We start from the raw sequence: 17,086 nt of genomic DNA on the forward strand, positions 1-17,086 counted from the left end.
CATGCGCGCACCCCAGCCCCGCGCGCGCGCCACCAGCAGCCAGAGCACACTCGGGTGAACAGTACCCGATACGGGTACTGTTCATCCAGAATTTTTTTTTTTTTTTTTTTGAAAAATTAATAAAATTAAAATTGTAGAAATTTATTATTTATAATCAAAACCTAAAATATCTTTTTTGTTTTATCATTTAAATTTTTTTAAATAAGATATTTTGGTTAGTTGAGATTTAAATAATTAGATATTTTCTACAAAGATTCAAATTCAAATTTAAAATTAGACTAACAACTTAATTTTAAATCTTTTAACATATTAAAATATTATAATTATGATATCAGATATTTAAGATATTTTCATTTAAATTCTTGATTTTGTTTTATTAAATCTTTATTTGAAAATATAAATATCTTTTTGTTCTATAGTTTTTAATATTTAAATTATTTGAAATTTGAACATTGTTAGTTAGATAATTTTATGGATATTTGAATTTGTTTAACTATTTGAGATATTTTAGGGTTGTTATAACTATTTGTATTTTATTATTTTTAAATGGTTAAAATATTAGATAATAGTTGTAACAACACAATATATTTTTGGAAAATAGTTTAGATATTGATTTTAAAATTTAAAATTAGTTAAATTTTGAAAAATATCAATATTTTTTCTTCAGCCAATTAACAATTTTTTTTTTTAATAAATGGGATTTAAATTAACTTGGGTTATGTAACGCCCTGGTTACCCCAGAACAGTTACGGTGAACCGGAAATTTGACCCGCTACCCGAGTCCTTTGGTTAAAAACGTGATCTAAGTGTTAATATGAGGGGGCAAAATAGTCAAAATTCCTAGAATTTCCCCCTGGTCTCACTAACTGCCAATTTATCATCAAATATTTATTCTCATTACCCAATTTCCCAGTAATGTACTAAATACCCCTTGACTCACTCCGAGTCAAGCATGAATCCCGTTGTGACTTTCCCACTAGCTTGCCTCCTAGGATCGTCTCGTGCTGATTAACCCTAGCATAACCAAATAATAATGAAGCATCACACACATACCACATGTATGCCAAATATACCCGAAATTGCCAAAATATGAAAATTGCCCAATTAAACAGAAATGGAACCGCATGCATATTTATTACACCTAAACATGCATATCTAGTCATATTATAATATAACTCACATATTCACATAATGATACACATAAATATTACATAATCATATAATTCCAAGATTTGCCATCCTGGCCCCCTAATCAAGGTCCTAAGCCTTATTAGGAAATTTGGATCGTTACAAGAACGCTCTTGATTAGTGCGATTATTATTCTTAGAACACCTGAATAGCAATCTAACCATTGATTAGGTCCGGAATTGTAACGCCCCGCGTCACAATGGTTGCTTCCTAGAATGACAACTGACCCTACAAACCAACACGAGTTTTTCCAGCGTGTTTTGTCCTCACTCGCACGCTTCCTGGGAAAACTTCCTAGGAGGTCACCCATCATGAGACTACTCCAGGTCAAGCACACTTAACTTTGGAGTTCTCAAGTGGTGGGCTACCGAGAAGAAGATGCATCTTGTTGGCATAGGTAGTACCCATCAATCCATTTAAGTCATCTTCAACTATGTAGCCTCATACCTACACAGTCTTAGAATCATCACACTTGAGTCTTCCCCAAGCGATGTGGGATTGCACAGCTTTTTACCTGGTCTTTCCCACTACGGATCACGGGATTCTGACTGTCACAAGAATACTCCTTAATCACTCAAGGATGCCTTTGTATACCACATATAAGTGAGATCGACGGCGATCGAGACCTATCCGTGCATTTTGAACACTAAAGTCAACAAGAACACTCTTGATTAGTGCGATTATTATTCTTAGAACACCTCAAATAGTGAACTGACCGTTGATTAGGTTCGGAATAGTCCGTAATCATTCAAGGATGCCTTAGACTACCACATATAGGCGAGATCGATGGCGATCAAGACCGATCTGTGCATTTTGAACACTAAAGTCAACAAGAACACTCTTGATTAGTGCAATTATTATTCTTAGAACACCCCGAATAACAATCTGACCATTGACTAGGCCTAGAATAATCCATAATCATTCAATGATGTCTTAGAATACCACATATAGGTGACCGACGACGATCAAGATCGATTTGTGTATTTTGAACATTAAAGTCAACTTTTTTATGCAGGGGTTTTTGCGGCGATTTTGAGAGTATTTGCGACAAAACTTTTGCTGCAAATAGTTCTGCAATGAAATTTTCACGAAAAAATTGGTGGGAAAATTTCCCTTCTTATTTTTCACTAAAGTATTTGCGACGCATTAGGTAGTATTTGCCGCAAATAATATTAGGGTTTTAGTTGAACGACACTATTTTGTTGATTGCTTAACACAGCCGCACATTTGCGGCGAAAAGCCACAAATAAAAGGCTCGATATATGTTCCAGAAGCCTTTCTTCTTCCTCATTTATGCGCCACTTTCTCTCTCCTTCTTCGGTTCTCTCTGCAAATCTGAGAAATCTCTGCCTGAAACCCCACCTCCAACCCCATCTGACCCCACCTACCTCACCCCGACCCCATCTGCCACACCCTCGTCCCCATCCGACCCTTTCTTCTTGAAAAATCTGAAGAAGAAAAAATTCCCTTTCTCTAAAAAAATTTCGAAACCCATTCTTTTCAAAACCACCGTTGCCGCCGGAAATAATCCATCACCACGCCGGAGCCACTGCCAACACATGTATTGTCCCTCTAATTCTCTCATTTTTTTATCCATTTAATTTTTTTTTATGTATAATCCCTCTAACTCTCATTGTATTGTGTTGCCTCCACACCACCACTATGCCGGAGCAATGCCATAATTGTTCACTGCCGAGAAGTCATCGATGCCTAGATTTCCCATTGCCGAGAGGTATATGTATTTTTTTGTTATGTTAATATTTTTATAAGAAAATATATTAAGTTAGTGATAGGAGAAAAATGTTATTGTGTTTGGATTATTGATTTCATGTAATATATATTTATTTAATTAGCTAAAATAAATTTTGAAAGTTTGATGTAAAATAATTTATAAGTTTGATTTGTTAGGATAAAGTTTGTTGTTTATTTAATTTAAAAGTTTGATGTTAGTAATATGTGAGTTAAAAAAAATATGTTGGTTTAAATTGTTATATTATTTCATATAATATAATATTAGATTAAATAATGTGACAAAATGTGATTTGTCACACAAATGTGATTTGTCACACCTTGTAACATATTATTGAGAGTCACAAAATTGGACACATGTGTGTGCCAAAATGTGACATATTTTGGAGTTACAAAATCAGTTACAAATTTGTAACTCCCAAATATTACCCAATAATGTGTATATTACATGTTACACATTTGAGATTGGATTTCATAAAGCCATTATGAAATATGGCTGTTGGAGATATGATTTTAACCCCAATAATATGTTTTGGGAGTTACAAAATCATTTGGGAGGATTTGGAACCGTTTGGAAAAACAGCACATTTTCAAGTTCTGAAAATGGGCTGTGGTCGTGGCCACTGAATGATAGTGGTCGCGGCCTAGGGGACAGAGAGCAGTGGCCGCGGCCACTGATGTCCCTGGCCGTGGCCACAGGTGCATTTCAGGCCAAATTTTTAGTTTTTTCCAAATGTGTTGAACGGTTCTAAAAACCCAAATAACTCTCAAATCTAAATTTTAATTCCATATTAATCCAATTAAACATTGGTAACAGCCATGGGGGTTGGTGGAATTTGAAATCCACAGGGTATCTCAAACTCTATAAATAGGAGCCTAATGCTCACTTGTAAGACACACCATTTTTCATCCACAAAGCACTTGGCTGAAAAATTCACCTTGAGGCTTGATTATTCCAGAGAGATATTTCCTTGAGAGATCCCTTAGTGCTTAGAGAATAGGGGGAAATAAGCTTTTGGACAAAGGTTTTTGAACCTTGTTCAAGTTGATGATCCCCACTACTCTACACTTTGGTTGAGTATGAGTTTGTGTTTTCCATTGATTTTTCATTCAGTTGTTCTTCTTGTATTATTATTGTATTGAGTTTGTAATCCTCTTCTTCTATTTCTATTTACATATTTATTGGTATCTCTTATTTTAGAGTTTTAGTTCTAATAATTCTATTCTTTCTCTCTTCTCTACATTTACTTGTATTGTTGGTCATTGAGTTGTAAACCTATTTATCTATCATCTAGTCTATTGTATTCTTTGCATAGAGTTGTAATTTTGGTTTTTCCACTTTTCCATTGAGCAATAAAATATATTCTCCAACAATCAAAAGCTTATTTTCTCTTTGTTTCAATGGAAGGGGAGACCATCAAGATCATGAACAGGTTGGATAGGTTTGATGGATCCAATTTCACTAGGTGGCAAGACAAGGTGAAATTCCTTTTGACAACACTCAAGATAGCCTACATCCTTGAGTCATCCTTGGCACCTCTAGCCGAGCCATCCGACAAAGACACTCCCGAGGAGGTGGAGAAAAGAAGGAAGAGAGAAGAGGACAACCTTCTTTGTAGGGGTCATATCCTTAATGCCCTATCTGATAGGCTATATGATCTCTATACCAATACCAAATCCACGAAGGAGATTTGGGATGCCTTGGAGAGTAAGTACAAGGCTAAGGAAGAAGGTACAAGAAAATTCTTAATTTCTCAATATTTTGAATTTTCTATCATTGATGGGAAAACTATTTTACCTCAAATTCATGAGTTACAAGTGATTGTGAACAAGTTGAAAGTTCTCAAGATTGAGCTTCCCGATGCCTTCCAAGTTGGTGCAATAGTGGAAAAATTACCACCAACTTGGAGGAGCTATAGGAAAAGAATCCTCCATAAGAATGAGGAGTGCACTTTGGAAGAGATCCAAAAACACATTAGAATTGAAGAGGAATCAAGAATAAGAGACAAGGGTGTGAATGAGTCTAAAGATGAGACTTCCAAGGCCAATGCGGTTTCACACAAGCATCCAAAGGGCAACAACAACAACAAAAGGGGTAGTGGGAACCCTTTAGGTCCAAAGAAAGATCATGGACAATTCAAAGACGTGAGAGGTCATTGTTTTGTTTGTGGAAAACCCGGACACTATGTTAGAGTGTGTAGGTACCGAAGGGAACCACATGAGAATGAGGTAAATGCTATAGAAAAGGAAGAAGAGATCCTAGCATGATTACCATGTTTATGTGCCTTATTGGGAAAATTGTTATTTTGTAATAAAGCTTGTACTCTTGAAAGTTATCAATAAAATTAAAGTATTATTCTATGATGATTCTTTATTTTGCTATGAGACATTGACAAAGTTTCAAAATGAACTTGTTAAATTAATAGGTAAGTGTGTACACCTATTATTTCATAATGTGATTATTTGTTTGAGAAATTCTCACATTACACTTGTGTTCACAATTTATTTTGTGAAATATATAAAAGAAAGTAACCAAGTGAAAGTCACTTTCAAATAAGTGTGACTTGCTTTAGCAAGTAAATGAATCAAGATAAACATTGACGTTTTTTATCTTGATCCATTGAGTGTTTATCATGAAGCTTAAGGACTCATGATGAACTTTGAGAATCTTAGGTCTAGATTTATCTTGGAGGATAAATGACTTATTAGAAATGAAGAGATTTCTATTTTAATGTGATATTTTATTGTCACTATATGAGAAATGTGGGGGTGATGTTCCAAAGTTAATCAATTTATTTTGTTGTTAATTAATTGATTAATTTGGTCATTCTATCAAATAGGTGATTTGAAATTCCACATTCTAAATCACATTGGCTATATATGTATAGAATGGATAAATCTAGACATGCTTGGTGTCTAAAGTTACTGTTTGTAATATTTTGATTCAAGAAGGAATCAATTTAAAACATAAAGGAGAATTTTAGAAACAAAGAGATTTCTAGAATTAATATTCAAATGTTTATCTTGGATATTAAACTATAAAATAGTGGGGGTGTTGACTATGGTCAAAATCACTATTTTAAAGGGGTAACTATTTTAATCAAACTATGGCTAGCTACAAAGTTTGAATAAAATAATGAGAGTGTCTAAGTATGCATGGAATCAATTTTACATCTCAAGAGATGAGACTTAGACTCCCTAAAGAGATTCACGGTTAATGGTAACCTATCTTAATACTAGTAACCAAACTAGTATTAGGTTCAATGGGTAATAACAAGTCAATCAAGTGAATAGATAGTAGTACTCAAATTTTGTCAAATATGAGATATGAGTACTAGTGTGTTACCAAAATGAGGGTTAAAACCGAAAGGTTTTTTAATAGAACTCAGTCTTGAAAAGACAAGTATTTTAGGGCAACAAAATACTGTAAGAGTTCTACCTATATAGACCTAGGGGTGGTGCCGCCCCTCATGAGAATTGGGAGTCATTCTCAAGAAAAGTTTATGAATGGAATGTGCACATGGACATTAACGGTGCAAAAGTGAGACATTGAGGTCTCAAGTGAACATAGCAAAGGTGTGTGTGTTATCACCGGTTTGTTATCAAGGGATAGTGGTTCAATGCTTCGACAACCAAAATTTCAACAAACTTTGTGATAATTACACTAAGGTAAAATTCAAGTCGAAATACATTTTACTTTATGCACCAATGCAAATGTTTCTATAGAGAATTATTATTTAATCAACTGGGGGAATATTATATTTTAATATAATGTTTGATTGATTAAATAAGTGTTACAAAAAGTGATTATTTAATCTAGTGGGGGAATGTTATATTATTTCATATAATATAATATTAGATTAAATAATGTGACAAAATGTGATTTGTCACACCTTGTAACATATTATTGAGAGTCACAAAATTGGATTAATGTGTGTGCCCAAATGTGATATATTTTGGAGTTACAAAATCAGTTACAAATTTGTAACTCCCAAATATTACACAATAATGTGTATATTATATGTTACACATTTGAGATTGGATTTCATAAAGCCATTATGAAATATGGCTGTTGGAGATATGATTTTAACCCCAATAATGTGTTTTGGGAGTTACAAAATCATTTGGGAGGGTTTGGAACCGTTTGGAAAAACAGCACATTTTCAAGTGCTGAAAATGGGCTGTGGCCTTGGCCTAGCGGACAGAGAGCAGTGGCCGCGGCCACAGGTGCATTTCCGGCCAAATTTTCAGTTTTTTCCAAATGTGTTGAACGGTTCTAAAAACTCAAATAACTCCCAAATCTCAATTTTAATTCCATATTAATCCAATTAAACATTGGTAACAGCCATGGGGGTTGGTGGAATTTGAATTCCATAGGGTATCTCAAATTCTATAAATAGGAGCCTAATGCTCACTTGTAAGACACATCATTTTTCATCCACAAAGCACTTGGCTGAAAAATTCACCTTGAGGCTTGATTATTCCAGAGAGCTATTTCCTTGAGAGATCCCTTAGTGCTTAGAGAATAGGGGGAAATAAGCTTTTGGACAAAGGTTTTTGAACCTTGTTCAAATTGATGATCCCCACTACTCTACACTTTGGTTGAGTGTGAGTTTGTGTTTTCCATTGATTTTTCATTCAGTTGTTCTTCTTGTATTATTATTGTATTGAGTTTGTAATCCTCTTCTTCTATTTCTATTTACATATTTATTGGTATCTCTTGTTTTAGAGTTTTAGTTCTAATAATTCTCTTCTTTCTCTCTTCTCTACATTTACTTGTATTATTGGTCATTGAGTTGTAAACCTATTTATCTATCATCTAGTCCATTGTATTCTTTGCATAGAGTTGTAATTTTAGTTTTTCCACTTTTCCATTAAGCAATAAAATATATTCTCTAACATAAATTGTTTTGTTAATTTATTATATTAAATCTTTTGTATGTTCTGGGACTGGATTTAAGTATTATTTTCAGGGTTTTAAATTTTGAGATAGGTAGAAATATAGTTGTTATGCTTCCGAAATTTGAGTAGATTTTTTTTTTAATTAAATTATAGGATAAATTAAATTTTTAAATAATAAACTTACGAAATAACTATGATAAAATGAAAGTTTAAATTAATGTAAGAATAAATTAATTAAATAAATTATCAAAATTTAACTTTAACAATATAATTAGATTTTAACATTTAAAGAAACAAAATAAAATTTTAATAATTAAAAAACTTATAAAAATTAATGTTTAATAAAATTATGAATTATTATAAAATGAAAGTTTAAATTAATCAATTCAGACTTAACTTAATAATTAATTCAAATTAAATTTTACAAATAAAATAAATAATAAAATTAGATTTTAGTAATTATAAAAGTTAAAAAAAATAATAAGTAAAAAACTAAAAAAAATAATTAATCAATTTTATCTCTAATTAATTTAAAAAATGAAATAACTTTTTAGTTTAGAAATTAATATCAATCATCATAAATTAATGGGAAAATACCATTTTGGCCTATGTGTTTTTCTTGAATACGCGATCGTCCCCTGTGTTTGTTAAATGACAATTAAGATCCTATGTGTTTACAAAATGGATCAAAATAGTACCCTAGACCCAATTTTGGTCAAAATATTTTAAATTATAAGATCAATTATTGTGTCGTTAATGATGCAATGGGTTTAGAGTAGCAGAGAAAGTGGTCGAGGAGCTGAGAATGAAATATTATATTTGAATTTTTTTTACCAAAATTTGGTATAAGGTATTATTTTGATCTATTTTGTAAAACACATGGTCCGAATTATCATTTAACAAAACACAAGGGTCGATCGCGTATTTGGAAAAAATACAGGGGAAAAACTGGTATTTTCCCTAAATTATTGTAAGACTTTATTAGTTTGGAAACAATGCATGGACTTATGGTTAAGTTGTTGAGACAATACAAAGCAAACACTGAGTTCCTGTCTTAGTGACTTCCTCCTGAACCTCGTCCACCACCTCAAAAATGAGATTAGATAAAGTAACTAAATTGTGGGAGAAGTATGCGGCTGCATGTTCACAAGCTCCACCACCGCCTCCATATATGTTCGGAGATGACGCGCCTACACATGTCCCCTCGCACTCCCGCCTCAATCTACATTTAGAAATGACACGTCTTCGTCAGCACCTCCACCACGATCTCCACTGCCCCCAGTCATTCAGTTTCTAGATGACAATAGATTATATAGTTATATAAATAGTAATGTTTATTTATTTTAATACTATTAAGACAATTATTATTAATATTACATTGTATGATCTTTTTTTTATCAATTAATGAATACTACAATTCAGATTTTAAATTTTATTATATATTAAATTTGATATTTTTAATTTTTGTTACACTATTTGTGGCGAAAATATAATTCACCGTAAATAAGAGCTAGATAAGACAAATCAGTCATTATTTACGGTTAATAATAAGACTATTTGCGTCAAATTTATTAATATTTGCAGACGGATTTTTATTTTCACCGCAAATAATAATTTACAATGACATTTTTGCGGCTAATTATAGGGTACTGTGACAAAGTTCTTCGTGGCAAAAACCCTAATTTGTTGTAGTACTAATTTCTAGTGACCAGATTTTGTCCTCTTTGATAGTATTATTCGAAGTTGATCGAATGAGATACGCATCATGCTTTAATCAATGCATCAACGATATGCGTCGTTATCACCGAATACAATTGGATGAAGCAACTAGACCAATCTAATTAAGAGACAAAAGCTAGCTAGCTTAGCTATACACGCGAGACGCGATCATGATGGGATTTTGATCCATGACTGAGGTTTGAGGAGTTAGGGTCGCGTAGCTAGGCCTAGGCGCAGGAGATAAACAACAGTGAACCGTGTGTTTTTGGTACAGTGGCCGAGCTGCCAAAGCCATTGTTGGCTGTGAAAATATATATAAGATAGAGAAAATTAAGAGCAGTATGGCTCACTGACACCTAGAAAAGCAAGAGTTAACGAGGGGGAGAAGTTTTCACATTGCAAAGTTTCTCTGATGATGATCTGAGGAATATGAGGATGGATCATGCTAGCTCGATCTATTTAAATGGTAGGTTTTGGCAATGGACATTATCATCATCATCATCATCATCACCTGCGATTGGATGAAGCAATCCAACCAAAAAGACAGAAGCTCCATCTCCATGCATGAGCGACTGCAATGGCGTTTCAAGTTCCAACCCATGAGATGAGATCCAAGGTGTTAGACTTGTCACTTCTGTAGACACAGGGAAAACGACACGACAATAACATGCATCTCATTAATGATTGATGAATAGTGGAGTTGCCATTGTTGACCATGAAAAAGAAGACTTGAGTTGAGAGACCGAATTTTTCAAAACTAACCAATTTCTTTTTCTTTCATATATATACATGTACAGACGGTTAGAACTGTTTGAAAACTGTTTAGTTTACGGCTACTGAAGAGAGCTTAAAGGTTAAAGGGAAGTCTTTATATAAAAATTGTGTATAAGAAAATTTTGCTATTGAGCCGAGCGATTTATTTATTTATTTTTATGATAGTTTATATTGTAGTTATTTAGAGTATTATGTAAATTTTTAGAAAATTTCGAATAATTTACCGTACTGAAAATTACGCTCAAATATGTTGTTGCACGCGTGACTAATTTTTTTTATGCGAGTGGAAAACAACATATTTGGACCTAGTTTTCGGTACTGTAAACTATTCGGAATTTTCTGAAAATTTACATATGCTCTAAATAGCTACAATATATACCGTCATAAAAAAAAATCACGCTAAAAACTATTCACGGGTTGTAAACACTGAGAGCCCTACTGGTAGGACTTAAAGTGAAACCCTTGTAGGAGAATTCCCATATATATATATATATATATAAAAATTTATACTGTAGGGTCTTGAAAAGAATTTTATGCCCGTAGAAAATATAATATTTTAACTTAGTTTTTAGCACTATAAATTAATTAATTTTTTTAAAAAATTTATAAAATATTTTAAATAACTATAATATACACAATTATAAAAAAAATCAGTCACATGTTAAAAAAAATATAAAAGAAACTATTTTTAAAGTCCCCACCATATAATACTCGTGTATATATATATATAAATATAAATATAATGTAACCAAATTACTTTAAAAAAAAAAAAGAAAGAAAGAAATTGAGAAAGAATTATCTCTTCGAGTGTTGGTTGACAGTTGTTTTTTTCTTAAAAACTTTCATAATAACCTAACTGTAACTCTTTTGAAAAAAAAATTATAATTGAAAATTAGTAATCATGTCCTGTGTTTTACATTTTAAATGGAAATCTACAAGTTAAAAAAAATAAAAATAAAATGACAATTTTATACTTTAAGAATTTATATCTCACCAAAATATATACTATTATATATTATTATTTTTATTAAAAATAACAATTTTAAAAATTTAAAGTATTCTAATTATATTTTCAAGTTATATATAAACAATATCTATAGGGAGCAAGTACAAATAGAAATTTATAGTATTCTCTACGTGAGTAAAAGTGTCATAAATGTTTTCTCATCTCTTTTTGTACGTGACTTTGTCTATTGTCGTTTGTTGAAAGTGTAAGTTGTTTTGACTAGGGTGCTCCATATCTAAACAAACTCGGTTACACTGAATTAATTTAAATCAATCCAATTATAAAAAATTGTATGAATTATATTGAAATTTGAAAAATTAGATATTAATTGAATTGGAACGCTCGGCAGATTGAATTGTGAAAATCTAATTAAAAACTAATCCAATTCAATTATAATTAATATATATTTTTATATAATTATATTATATATAAATATATTTAATTTGGCTATTCTTATTTTTGATACTATGTTAGCACTTTGAAGATGTTGTCGTTTCATATTTTGTTATTATCTAAGTACCTTAAATATTGGTTTTGACACATTAGTTTTAAATTTAAATAGTTGTGATGTAAAATTAATAGTTCGACGACTTAATGTGAAAATTATAAGAACATAATTTAGTATTATTACTAAATAGTGTTTAGTTTTTTTGCATGATTTCTTTTTGTATGTTTTTTTTATTAATTTCTTTAATAATAAAATTTAGTTTCAAATCATGTGATTGATAAAATAATCAATCCAATCCAATCATGTGATTGAATTTTGAGGCTAAATTAGATTGGATTGGATGATGATTTCCAACATTCAACCTATAATTTGATTGATTTAGTTAGGATCGATTCAGATGAGCACCCCTAGTTTTGACAATACAGCAGAATGTCGTTTTTTTCACTGACCAACTTATAAGTTATAGCTACAAAACGACATGTCGTTTGTTCGATGGAAACAGTAGGGCCTTTCTGCACATATGTAGAGCCCATATCAGGAGCTGCCTCAATTTCACATCTTTTACATTATATGCAACTTTCATTTACTTTTCTTAGTACTACACTTTAGGTTATATAATATTTATGTTAGTTATAAAAGTATGATATTGCTATATTGTTATTATTATTATTATTATTATTGCTGCCATCATTGCTCAACGTTTGACCATTAAACAAGTATTTTTCTTTCTTTCTTGAAATTTCAAGGAAGTGGCTTTTCTCAATTTGGTCTCTCGAGACTAATTTTTCTTTTATAAGTGACTTTGTGGTCATCACTTTTTTTTTTTTGTTTTGATCTAACATACTATTTTCAAGCATAAAGTTTGGCTAAAGCCTCCAGTTATGGATGTAATCAATTGCTTCTGAAATTACCTTTCCTTTATCTTGAAAGGTCAACAAAGAGGGTATTTCATTTCATTTATCTTTTCATCTTTCATTTCCAATTTCTATTGACCCTTTAAATTATTTTTCTTTCTTTTTAAATGTTAGGATGGACTCCATAAAGGATTCCACAGTCTCAAATGATCCTATACAAATAGACTACTAGTCCACTTGGTGGATTTGTTTCCTCTTTTAGTAGTGTAGTATTAGTAATACTTTTTCCACTATCAATCTTTTGGTGTGGTGGTATGAATACTTTTTCTAAGTGCCTCCCTTTGTTAGATCAAGAGATCGAAACTCTCCCATCCCTTTCTTGTTGTTTCATTGAGTTATGTCTTGTTATTCTATCATTGAGTCTATTTGAGGAGTGGAGTTCAGTGGTGCTAAACCCTACAAGTAGGTGACATACTAATATTGATGAAGACTCCATACAAAGATCACATATTTGATGTTTTTTTCTCATGCTAACACCCCTTTCATTCAAATGGGCATGTGCTTTTTACGTCACGTCACTTTCCACCAATTGTTCATATATCTCTACGAATCAAGATTCTCAGTTAAATTAGTGTCTCATACTGTGTCAAATTAATTTAATTGTGACACTCATATTAAAACATAACTTGTTGTGAAAGAGTATTAGCAGTTTTTTTATAAATGAAATATTTAATATGAAGTGTCACAATTATATTGGTTTGACACAGTACGAGACACACTAATTTAACAGGGAATCTTGATTCATATCTCCACCGTCAACCCTTTGCCAAGATGACACCATAGGTCCATGAAATTGATCAAAACTCTCTAGTAATTATTAACAAGTTCTTATGCCATAATCACTATGTTTTTAAAATTCCTACCACCTTCTAGCCACTAATTATGTGTATGCTTCCCTAATGCTTCATTGAATCATTCTCTTTGTGAAAGAAAGAAAAAGAAAAGGTTCAACTTTGCAACAAATAACATATTGGTTTTTGGGTCAATCTTCTTTGCTTTATTGAACAACAACCTTATTGGACTCATACCTAATTGTTTACACCAAACTTTGAAGTTTGATATCAATTTTGGCCATAAAAAACACTATAGTGGGTCGTTGTTGACCAAGGTCTTATCTTAATTAAGCATCGAGTTTCCACACTTTCTTAGAAGTCATGATGTGATTATCTATGAAAACTTAGAACAGGTTGTGAAGGTACAAAAAAAAAATCAAAGGAAATGACACCTGAAGTGTAAGACAGGACAGGTTTTATCAATTCAGTTCTCATATGATGAAAATGGCCAAAGATCCTTAGAAGCTTCTTCTGTGTCTTAACAGAGAAATACAAACAAAAAAATTTGATACATAACAAAGGAAAAATAGAGTTGAAACAAGATTCCTCTCAAGTTACAAAAACGTTATCTTAAACCACCAAGGCCAAATATAGTACACAACAAACACAAGGGCTTATCATCAAAGCTGGCATAGCAATTAGCTAGTAGACAGAAGAAGTCAATTGACAACTCTCTTTTAACTCCTTGTAATGTACCTTTCTTATTTATAGCTTCTACCAAAAACACAAAAACCACACCATAATAAAAGCAAAAAAAAAAAAAAAAAGATCAAACTAACATGACTGCGCAATTGAATATGAAGGGCTGCAGCCTGTTGCGGCGGACCTCAATGCGCCTCCAGTTCAGCTCCCTAGCGTTGGGGTCAGGTCGGCAAGTGTATATCAACATAGGACCAGCAAACGCATTGGCATTACCACCAATGACAAGCAGCTCATCCCCAAGAGATTTAAACGCCACACCCCATCCTCCCATGGCATCAGCTCTCACCGGAACAGCTCCCAATCTCCTCCATGACAGGCTTGCTTTCACATACACCATGAGCTGGTTTGTGGAGGGCTCGAGCGAGTAGAGCTCGTTGTTAGCCACTGCAACAAGCGGCGGAGACCTTGGATTCAGCACTGGCATGTCTGCCAACATGTTTGGAATCAAATCCCATTTCCTTCTTTTCTCATCAAAGGCCTCCGCACATGTCAGATTCCCTTCCATGTTCTCACCACCAATGACGAAAAACCTGTCGTCCATGTAAAAACCTGAGCAAGACCCTCTTTTTCTGTGCATGTCTGGAAGAGCCTCCCATGATCTAGTCTCCGGATTGTATCTCTCGGCTGAGCTGGTGTACTGCTTTTCGGTTTCGTAACCAATAACGGTCTTGACAACACCTCCTGCTACGTACCCGAAGGTGCCACAAGTGGCTGCAGCAAACATGTTCCTTGAGTTTATCATGGGTGGGCCTCTAAACCATTGGTTGGTGACCAGGTTGTATATCCAGACGGTGGGGCCAGCTTCGTGCTCGTTGCCAGAAACCAAGAGATGGGTTCCGGCGCAAAGGGTCTCTTTGTCACCATTGTGAAAGGGAAACTCAGCTGGTAAAATAGGCAGCTGCCGAAGAGAGTTGAAATGGTGACCATCGAAAGCCCACCAGCTCTGTTCACCAGAAGCAAGCATGAAAACGGTTGGTTCTCTGAACCTGATTTGTTTTCTTATGTTGTAAATCTCTCCGGTCCTGACAAGTGAAAAGAATCTTTTGTTGACAAGGGAGATTTTTCCGTAGTCTGATCTTGGTACTCGGGCTAAGATCAGAGCCTCTACTTCATCAATGAGCTGAGGCTGGGGATAATCTGCATCCTGAGGTTTGGGACTTGAGGAGGACGGAAACGAAGATGAAGATGAAGAAGAAGAAGAAGAAGATGAACCAGTAATAAGTCTTCTTCTCTCATGGGAAGAGCACTTGCTTCGGTTGTTGTTATTCCCATGGACCATGATTCTTTCGGTTGGGGAGCTGAACCTGCAAGAAGTAGTAGTGGAATCATTTGTGTGCAAACTACTACTTCGTCTTTCTTCTTCGCTCTGTAGTTTCCTTTCTTCGAACATTTGTCAAACACAGTTGAAACCCACAATTTCTCTTCTGTCAAAAGCCCAAAAAACGGTGAGAGCAGAAACTGGGGAAAAGAAATGTATTTATATGAACACAACAACAGGGATAAACAGTCTCCTTATGCCTAATAATGAAGAAACCAAACAAAACTTGAATCTGATGTAAAAAGTACTGATCAAACCTAAATAAGAAGTTTCAGATCAAAGACCAAACAAAATTTCACAACAAACTAAAACAAACCCAATAAGAAGTACAGTGTATAAATTTGCAAATGAGAAATCAGATGAACACTACTGTTAGTATTGGAATACCATGTATATATGTGTGCTTTGATAAAGACCCTTTTAATTTTATTTTTTTTGAGTAAGAAATTAATAAAGACTAAAAGCAACTCATACCATGTATTTATATATATATATATATAGATAGATATAGACAAATAGTAGAGAGAGAGAGAGAGAGGTACCCGGAAGTAAAAGTCAAAGTAAAGGAGGAGTAGTCTAGTAGTATACTAGAGAATAGTTGATGAAGACAGAGAAAGGTGATGTTTTTCCAAGTGCCTAAGTAAGTAAAGCTTTGAAATATATGGTGGTAACCAAAGAATAAAATAACCAGGAAGATGAATGAGCAATGAAACCAAGGCCATTCAAACACTCACATATATAATCATATCACAGCAATAGCAATGGTGTTATATGATATTAATCTCAATAAGAAGAGGAACAAGACCAAAAAAACACACACACACACACGCAGACCCCAATCTGGTGGAGAAGGAAGGAGACTTTATGCTTAGTTTTGGTTCTACTAATATTATTATATGATTATCACCATCACCACCATAGTACTAGTACTAGCTAGGAGTAGCACTAACACTACTACTACTGCCACCATCAAAATTATATATACATATATATTATATAAGAAGAGAGAATCGAGAGATAGATAGGGTGTGTGTGTGTGTGTAGTTTCCTTCGATCCAGGTGTGACCGATGAAAACCAGAGAAGAGTAGAGAAACTCTTTTTTGATATATAGAGAGAGTATTCCCATTAATATTATAATTATAATATGTGGCCATGTGGGGGTGATTGTATTACCACCATTGACATAATAACGCGCTCGATCGCTCACTATCTAATCTTTAATTTTATTCTCTTCTTATAGTAAAAAAAAAAAAACAAGTATGCTTCAAATAAAATAATTAAAGACATATAGTGTGTGTTGATTATAATTATATATATATATTTGTTTTGTTTTGACATTATTGATTTCACATCGTACACCAACTACAATAATAGTCTCTTCTAAACAAAAAATAGTTTCACACTTTAGTTTTGGTTATGATTTTTCCATTCTTTTGTCAACTTTATTTTTCTTCATAATAATTGATGTGGTGAGGAGCTAAATTTTGGGTAGAAATTGAGTTTTCGATAGATTTTGAGTTTTAGTGAGGACT

At 33.1% G+C, this 17,086-nt stretch overlaps 1 protein-coding gene across 2 annotated transcripts; it reads right to left on the reverse strand.

The window, feature by feature from the left end:
* Positions 1-13,919: 13,919 nt before the first annotated feature.
* On the reverse strand, positions 13,920-16,694 carry LOC133817084 (F-box/kelch-repeat protein At3g27150). 2 transcript variants are annotated; one of them, XM_062249473.1, is made up of 2 exons: positions 16,096-16,694; positions 13,920-15,659 (listed from the first exon to the last, which is right to left on the reverse strand). In XM_062249473.1, the coding sequence occupies exon 2, from the start codon at positions 15,623-15,625 to the stop codon at positions 14,303-14,305; it is 1,323 nt and encodes a 440-aa protein (XP_062105457.1). In that variant the 5' UTR covers positions 15,626-15,659; positions 16,096-16,694; the 3' UTR covers positions 13,920-14,302. The 2 variants fall into 2 exon arrangements, with proteins under 2 accessions (XP_062105457.1, XP_062105458.1); XM_062249474.1 differs by lacking the exon at positions 16,096-16,694 and adding an exon at positions 15,941-15,998.
* Between the last annotated feature and the right edge of the window lie 392 nt (positions 16,695-17,086).

This window comes from Humulus lupulus, chromosome 2, assembly GCF_963169125.1.
Source record: "Humulus lupulus chromosome 2, drHumLupu1.1, whole genome shotgun sequence".
In the NCBI taxonomy this organism is placed as follows: Eukaryota; Viridiplantae; Streptophyta; class Magnoliopsida; order Rosales; family Cannabaceae; genus Humulus; species Humulus lupulus.